Source organism: Zea mays, chromosome 7, assembly GCF_902167145.1.
Source record: "Zea mays cultivar B73 chromosome 7, Zm-B73-REFERENCE-NAM-5.0, whole genome shotgun sequence".
In the NCBI taxonomy this organism is placed as follows: domain Eukaryota; kingdom Viridiplantae; phylum Streptophyta; class Magnoliopsida; order Poales; family Poaceae; genus Zea; species Zea mays.
In genome coordinates, this window is record NC_050102.1 from 109,730,823 (window position 1) to 109,739,588 (window position 8,766).

The 8,766-nt window shown below is 44.6% G+C and overlaps 1 protein-coding gene across 1 annotated transcript; it reads left to right on the forward strand.

The window, feature by feature from the left end:
• The first annotated feature begins 1,950 nt into the window (after nucleotides 1–1,950).
• Nucleotides 1,951–3,119, forward strand: LOC100275410 (uncharacterized). The gene is made up of 3 exons (NM_001149487.2): nucleotides 1,951–2,441; nucleotides 2,548–2,666; nucleotides 2,750–3,119. Exons 1-3 carry the CDS (start codon nucleotides 2,132–2,134, stop codon nucleotides 2,873–2,875), a joined length of 555 nt encoding a protein of 184 aa, NP_001142959.1. The 5' UTR covers nucleotides 1,951–2,131; the 3' UTR covers nucleotides 2,876–3,119.
• The last annotated feature ends 5,647 nt before the right edge of the window (nucleotides 3,120–8,766 follow it).

The window sequence follows — 8,766 nt, forward strand, 5'->3', positions numbered from 1 at the left end:
CGGTGCGGCCGCACCCTCCGCACCCCCTCAGGGCTGGCCCTGTTGTTACTTTTCAGGAGAGTCTTAGGTCTGTTTCGCCCGTTGTCTAACTCGCCATAGTTTACCTAACTTCTTTTAAGATTAGTTTTTCAGTTCGAACGGTTAATCTTAGATAAAGTACCATACTTTTAGCCGCGAAACCAAACACTCCCCGTGTTTGCCAAAAGCTTAAACTAAATTTCAAGCCGAAATGGCAAAACAAGGGCTGAATTATATTATAGATTGGAGAGGCTGGAGATGGCCACAATGCAAAATAAACAGAGTAGCTGCGAAGATGATGCATGAATTACAAACATGTACGGATTGATACATACCGAACACATGAGTGATGGTCTGGTGAAGCTACATCCTATTGTTACACGTTTTCAACCTATAGTCGTGAGCTTTCTTTCTATGACTATAAAGTTTCTTAATCTACCCCTGCCTCATACGATCTTCCGCTTCGGTATTGTCTCTCTCAGACCTACTATCGTAGATATATTAGGTAGTGTTTGGTTGAGGAGCCAAGTAGAACGGAGTCGTTCCATCCCTGATTCTAGGAACGGAGCCGCTCTGTTCTGTGTTTGGTAATCTGGAACGGAGCGGTTCTGTTTTTTGTTTGGTTGCAGAGTGAACGGAACGGAGCGTGACTGTGAGAGCGGGATTGGAACGGAGCGGCTCCGTCCCATTGATTTTTTGGAGCGGAATGGTTCCGGATCTGAGGAGAATATTCCCTAATTGGAGCCATTCCGTTCTAGTTACTTTGTAACCAAACAACAACAAAACTGGAACAGAACGGTTCCGTTCTACCTGGCTCTTCAACCAAACACTACCTTGGGTACCTTACACTGGGTTTAGCTAGAATCATATATGCACAACAATTCCAGTAGGGCACTAAATCTGAATTTAAGGGTTACTTTGGAATACGAAATTTTCCCCGTTTTATGTATTTTTTCTGTGAAAATAAATTGTTTTCTATGAAATTTCTATATGATTACTATAAAATTTCTACATTCCAAAGGAGCTCAATGTTTAAGAAAAAAAGGTCCGACAGAGTTTTTTATTTAAGCCCTCAAAGCAGTAGAGATATCCTAAAAGATCCCTTCTTGGTTTGCATGGGGGCACGCATGGAATGCAAACGCAAAAAAAGAAAGAGTGACGGTCAAGGTTCACGAAAAAAGAGAGCAGAAAATGACTTTGTAGAGAAGGTGATGAAAGCCTCCACAAAAAAGCAGCCAAGGCCCAAGGGCGCCGGAAAGAACAAAGAACGAAAATAAACGTCAGAAATTTTACTTATATGGATAATACATATGTGCGTGCGCATGTGCGTTGAGATTTGAAGTAAGCTCACCGGCCAGGGATTACGGCCGACCGTCTCCACCTGACCTTGAACGCTGACACATTACTTATCCAATATTCTAATACAACATCACTACTTTTTCATAATAACTATAATATGTATAGTATTATTATTATTATTATATCTAATCCAGTCAATAATCTACGACATCTTTTCAGAGGTTGATACGTACATCAGAAAGTAATAAACATTCACGAGTCAGAGTTTCAGACTCGTTCTACACAGCGCGATGTTCCCGGCGGAAGCTTTTTAGCTGAGTGCAAAACTAATGTGGCAGCAATTTATAGGTTCTTGTACATAATATCTGCCTGAAATCAATTCCAGACAATTGGGGGGGGGGGGGGGGGGGGGGGGGTGGGGGAGTTGGAATTTACCTGAAAACTTGAAATATTTTCCTGTGAAATTCACTTTTGTCTGCCCAAGAATTACCGTGGCCATAACGGATTCGAATCCTCAACAGCCACCCGGATCCAAAATCCAAAACCCTGCAAGAGCAAAGCTCCTCATCACCCACCCCTCGCTCACATTTAACACCCCACCACCTCAAAAACTGCAAGCCCCAAACTCACGACCACCGTCTCCACCACGGCACCACCATCACTCCAACACCACCGCCTCCCTCTCCGTTCTCTTCCTCCCAACGACTCAAACCGCCACCGTCGCGGCTCCCTGAACCACCAGACCAGCCCAGAGCCCAGCCCACCACAAACGCTGCTGCTGCTGGAGAGAGGGGCGCGCGGGCGGACGGGAGCGATGGGCAACTGCCAGGCGGCGGAGGCGGCGGCGGTCATCATCCAGCACCCCGGCGGGAAGGTCGACCGGCTCTACTGGTCCACCACCGCCGCCGAGGTCATGCGGAACAACCCGGGACACTACGTTGCCCTCGTCATACTCCGTGTTCCTGCAGATAACAAGCCCGCCGCCGCCGCCGCCGCCGCCGCCGGGGACGCCGCGGCGTCCTCCGGCCCCGGCAGTGGTGGGGCCAAGATCACCAGGGTCAAGCTGCTGAAGCCCAAGGACACGCTTCTCCTTGGCCAGGTCTACCGCCTCATCACCGCGCAAGGTTTGTTAGCACTCAGCTGTCCTGGCCATGGGCTTAAGGCCCATGGCGCGGTTCAATTTACTCGGGCAATCTTGAAATTCTCAACCCGATCGTGCTCCGCGCGCAGAGGTGACGAAGGCGGTGCGGGCGAGGAAGAACGAGAAGATGCAGCGGTGCGAGGCCATCAGGCAGCAGCACGAGCAGCTCCGGCGCGGCGACGGGGCTCACCAGAGCTCTTCCAGCCAGGTCGGTATGCGATTCTCTGACACCATTTTTTTCTTTTTATTTCCTGGTGCAACAAGCAGCTACTGATTCTTCTGTGGCTTCAGGACGGGAAGCAGGACAAGGACCGGCACCGGGGAAGAGGCCGGCACTGGCGGCCGGTGCTGCAGAGCATCTCCGAGTCCGCGAGCCAGAGCAGCAGCAGCATCGTCTCTGAATCCGCCACCAGCTAATGCTACTGACCGGACTGTGCCATCCGGCCGGTGCTCTCTTTCTTTCTTTTTCTTTTGGGATTTCTGTTTGCTTGTTAGTATAGAGTGCTTGAGCCTAGCCAGAAATGGAAAAAAAAACTGTAAATCAGAGTGTCAGGGCAGGACTAATAGGAAGTTTGTTTCGTCTGTCAATGTGATTTGGCATGGTGAAACTGACACTAAAACCGCGTATTCAGATCAATCGAGTGGTTTGCCAATTGCAACATTTCAGAGCATGAACACTAAGCAAAAAGGAAGAAGAAAAAAAAATGCAATCCTTGCTCTTCGATCCAGAGGAGGGCCCTAAGAGTTTTAACTCATCTCGAGAGAAAAGGTTCAAGAACCGGACTCTTGTACCATACTGTATTATTAGTCTTCGCATCACTAGCAGAAACTAAGTTCAAATAATCGAGCGGTTTGGCAATCGTAACTTTGCAAAGCATGAGGTCTGAGCACAAAGTGAACTTACTACTCTCACTAAACTGTATCAACTTATAACTCTAAAAATCGTATCGATGTTATAACTAAAAATTGTATCAATATTTGGTCAGTGGCGGAAACTATGCAAATCTGAGTATATGACAGATAAACAGAACAAAAGAACTTCAATTTTAGACCGGAGATAAGCATATCTCGAAGCTGCTGGAGACTCGAGACTCGAGAAAAAGAGACATACAAAAAAACTGTAACAGAGACCATCATACAAACACATCTGGAATCTTGAGCACTGCTTGCGTCCAAACCACTCATAAACTAGGGGCAGCACCGTTCTTCGTAGAGATAGGCAATGGTGAAGACCCGGTGGGTTTTACTATCTTAGATCTGGTCCTGTTAGACTAAAAACTCTTCGTTTCAATATTCGTACCTATAGACGGATATAATTCCACATCCATATCTAGGCTCATTTGGTATTTCATACTCGACAGGTACTCATATCCGTCTGGTATGGTGGAGTTGTATATGTCTGCCTAACTTAGTTTAGGACGAATGGTGAGCGTCGAGCGACAACATCCGGCCTTCCGTCTTCCATGTTACAGGTGAGGGCGTGCCATGTGTGGCTTGGTCGCTTCGGTTGCATATTAATGAAAAGTCGCATAGTAGAAGCTTGGAGCCTTGGACGGTCTTTACCGTTTTGGTCGGTTGTCTGCATAATGTTGTCATATGTCACAAGGCCTATGTAGCATATAGTTGTATTTAAGAGCGAGGAGTCAAGACAAATCATTGAGTTAGGCTAAAATTTTAGGTCCCGTTTGTTTTCTTTCATTTTGAGTAATTTGAATCTTACTCATGGAATAGACTATTTTTTTTAGAATGTGACATTCCACCATTTTTTAAAGTTATCATATAAGCTTATCTCAAATTCATGGGGTGAGAAATGAAAATTGATTGTATTGATTTACATGCTATTTTCCGATGTACAACTTATAGCACACTCTTATACTTACTTCGCTATAACATAAATGTAGTATATAACTATCTCTCTCATATGATTTAGGATAATATACAAATATACTACATATATAAATATATGAATTTAATTAGTTTTATCTAAATTATAATTATTAAAATGAAATTCAATTCCAACGAAACAAATGAGGTCTTAGAGAATTGTTGGCTATATTCCGGGTATAAAATACCCATGAGTACACGGGTACGGATTTAATGAGTACATACTCGTATTTGTTCTACTCGTTGGGTCCTCTTTTTGTCTCGTTAACAGATCCACGTGTATATAATTATGACCAAACTCTTACCCTAGTGGAGTAATTATCCGCTGGGTCGCGTTGCCATCTTTAGTTCATCTAGAATTCGCGATGCTCGAGGCGCCTTCGTTTTGAATTTCAGTAGAGAGGATTACCATTAGCGGTGAGCGACTGACTGTCAGGTGCTAAGCACATGCGATTCAGTGTAAAATACTCGGCAGACGAGGACAACACCACCGCTGCTGCTGATGAAGTATTGAAGTGGTAAGTGCCTAGGGGTGCTAAGCTCCATGAGACCACTTGGGGAAGACGCCGGCAGTGCCAGCCCGGACGGACACCGTCCACAGCTTGCCAGTGGAGCTCCAGCCAGCCGCTGGGCGAGCCGAAACCGCCCGCGCACGTGTGGGCGTGTGGCGTGCTGCTGCCGCCCACCGCTGCGGTCTTGGGATTCCAGTCAGTCCGGCTGTGTCCTGCTGCGGCCTGCACGAGGGTCAGCTCAGGCTCGGCCTGCATCGGGAAGAATTGCTGCTACTGAAGCTGAAACTGAGGTCAGGCAACATGAAACAGACAGTGCAGTGTTACGCAGGGCAGCGATCATGTTCAGTTAGTGCAGTTCAGCAGGTGAGTTCCGAGAGACGCTGGACAGTGATAAGACGCACCATGACCGACTCAACGTTTCTGTGGCATGCACGCGCGTGCCCCCTCCAACGAAAGGCTCAGATCCAGATCTTAGGGCGTATCGGACTACTGCGTGTGGTTTTGTTTGATAATTTGGTCTGGGATCCATGCACCCCGTCCCGGCTCAATGATTCTGGAAGGGGCAAAAGCCTGATTAGCAGCGTGCGTGCTCGCTGCTAAAGGTCAAAGTAGTGGTGTATCATTGTTCAGAGAAAGTCTGAATCTTTTCTTTTTTCCTTTTTTTTTTAACAGATCGAACTGTTGTGGCAGGAATTGGTAATCTATACATTGTTGGCCCAAAAGGCCCATAACAAATCTGGAGAGGTGCAAGTGAATCTCTGAACTTTTCATTTTAAAGATCGTGATAGGGTAAAATCAGGAAAAGAAAACAGAAAGTCTAGAGATCACAGGTCGTCGTACCAGCTGGTGCCGGCCAATCCTGAGCACAAACAAGCTCTTCAACCCACTGTTTACTGCCGGACTCGGATATTGCTAGTGCCGCGGTTTTTGTTGCAACCTTTCAGTTTCAGTCACTAATGCATGGTAGCGCCAAGACATTGCGTGCCGACTGCCGAGCAACCGTTGGGGTGGAAAAATTAACTATTTGCCACTATTTGAAGGTGGGTGATAATTTTTTTGGTCATGTCAGTGACACATGATTAAGGGGGTGTTTGGTTTATAGGGACTAATGTTTAGTCCCTATATTTTATTCCATTTTAGTTCCAAAATTACCAAATATAGAAACTAAAACTTTATTTTAGTTTCTATATTTAGCAAGTGTTTGGTTTTGGAGCTTCATGTCCAGGAACCTACCGTTGTTGCGGAAGACGGAACCATTGTCCCTCGCACTTTGGTTTATCCCATTTCGGTGAAGGCTATTCCTCCTGGCGATTCCCCGGAAGTGAGCATGTCTGAGTTTTTGCCTCCAGTTGTCGATGACGAGGATGATTCGGATCAGTCCCAGCAGAGGCGGAGGCTTATTGGACATCATTCGGTTTCTTCGGCCCGTTCCTCGGTGCTTTCGAGGCTTGGGCCGCGGGTCTCTTCTTCGGCGGCTGCTGGATCGGTTGATGTCGCAACACTTCAGATGGTGTCGGCTGTTGAGTTGGTTGTGACTGGGTCTGCTGAACCAGCGAATGATATTTAGCAATTTATATACTAAAAAGGAATAAAATAAAGGGACTAAACATTAGTCCCTAGAAACCAAACACCCCCTAAGGTTTTTTTTATAAAGATGACAAAAAGTTTAAAGCTCCCTTGGGATAGTTCCTGATGTGTTCCTTCGACCACTGGAGAACACTTCCTGGTGGTCCTTTTAAACCAACGGGCTGACTTGCCGTGAGCTTTGGCCCCTGCAAATACTGATCAAGTTCAGTCATCGATCTCAACATCTACAACAGTTCCCTTGTTAGTTTTATACCCAGAAACGTTGTTAGGGTCTTCTGACTGATCCAAATACTCACTGAAGATGCTGGACAATGTATCACACACGTCGTGGATATAGGGGTGTTTGAATGCACTAGAACTAATAGTAGAACTAATAGTTATAGGCTAAAATTAGTTCAGACATCCAAACACCCTAGCTAATAGTTCAGCTATTAGCTATTTTTGTAAATTAGTTAATAGTTAGATAGTTATTTGTTAGATAGCTAATTCCATTAACAATTTTTAGCAAACTAACTATTAGTTCTATTGCATTCAAGCACGCCATAATATAATACACTTTTCCCCGAACTAAAAGGCCAAATGGACCTAAAGCTCTGCAGGCAGCATTCAGGATCCATGATCACAGGCTCACAGCAACGGAAGAAGCAGATCTTCCAGCTTTCCTTGAACTTCTTTTGCATCTTCTCCGGTATTTTGGAAAATGTGCCGTCATCCTGGTAGATATAATAAGATCCACATTCCACAGCATGCAAAATAAATGAGCTGGAGTAGGGTATCCTTCGGTGGAGCCCACATGTTCATGAAGGTCGTCCAATTTATCACAAACCTTCTGATGACGGTGCATATCTGCAGTTGGGATGCTGTACTGCCGCAGGAGTAAGACCGTTTGTTAATTTAGGGTGCGTTTGGTTGAGAGTCAACTAAAATGAATCGACTTCATTTTAATCTTTGAGAATGAAAAGTCACTCTATTTTTTGTTTGGTTGAAGAGTGGAATAAAACGGAGCCGTTCCGTTCTTTGTTTGGTTGGAGAGCTATATGAGTGTAGAGGGGAGGAGAGCGCTCGCGTCTGGTAGAGCTCTCGCATCCGATCGTTTTGATGAAGTATGAACATTCCAACTATTTTTCATATGAAGTCTTTCAGAGTCACTCCGCTTCTCTTTTATTGGAACCAAACACCTAGAAAATAGGAACGGAGCCGCTCCATTCTTCTCGATTCCTCGACCAAACACCTCAATAACCCAATCAACTTTGGCAGCTTCTCCAAGGTTTTCTCGGGTTCGTCCAGCCCCACCTGAATAACCCAATCAACTTGCATAATGTACCACAAACAAGCTCGGGTTTGCAGAAAGTGGATTTCATTCTTGAAGGCTGGCTTTGACACTGAAAGCCACTGACTTATCAGTGAATGCATCATCCAACGTGATGCAGAAAACATTGAACAGTTCCCAATATGATATCACTCGGCTCCTTCACACTGCAAGAGGAATCCATGGCACGAGATGTGATCATGTGATGACCTTTTACAGCTTTTCCCATTCATTATCGATGCAGTGAACTCTGAAGCACAAGGGTTCAATTTACCGGTAGGGAAAAAATACCTGAGGTCGCCGATAAGCGGGTTTATCGGATTTATTGGAAAATCTATCAGTTTATCGTTTTGTTTTCGGCCAATTTTCTTTTTAAAAAAGTTCAGTTTGCATAGTATAATATATAGATTATATCCAAATTATCTAACATAAAAAACACACATAGAGAATATAAATAGAGGTAAGAATTTGGGCCGGCGGCTATCCAATGGAATCTTTATGGGCCTAAATTTAAAATGAAGTAGAATTATCGGACTTAGGGCTAGTTTACAAATCATATTTTTTAAGGGATTTTTATTTTCATAAGAGAAATTAGTTTATTTTTTCCTAGAAAAATAGAAATTTCTTGGAAAAATGAAGTTCTAAACTAGTCTTTAAACGTCTTTTTTTTTCTCGCCGAGATTTTTTTTTGTAAGAATGCCAAGACTGGATCGTAGTGCCACATATGGACATTCAAGCAAACATGACTGCGTAAAACTGTAAACTCCTGCATCAGCTTTGATTTTTCTTTCAGAAACAACATCAGGTCGTCTTGTGATGGCATCTTGACTAAAGGATTCAACCAAGTAACTAGCTTTCTGAATCCATCTTTATCCACCATCTTTGGCAGGCGCCCATGCATGGCCAATATCTTGATAAGATCTTCATGAGAAGCATTCTCATCCACCTACTTATGCTTTTGACTCGTGTCAGCAGGGATGCCGATCTGCTCAGCTGATGTGTTTTCCTTGTTAGAT

Bases quoted from the DNA above. Each gene is read 5' to 3' on its own strand.
- LOC100275410 (NM_001149487.2), top strand. From the start codon at position 2,132: ATGGGCAACTGCCAGGCGGCGGAGGCGGCGGCGGTCATCATCCAGCAC. The intron at 2,442-2,547 runs GTTTGTTAGCAC...CTCCGCGCGCAG, and splicing joins CCGCCTCATCACCGCGCAAG to AGGTGACGAAGGCGGTGCGG. The intron at 2,667-2,749 runs GTCGGTATGCGA...CTGTGGCTTCAG, and splicing joins ACCAGAGCTCTTCCAGCCAG to GACGGGAAGCAGGACAAGGA.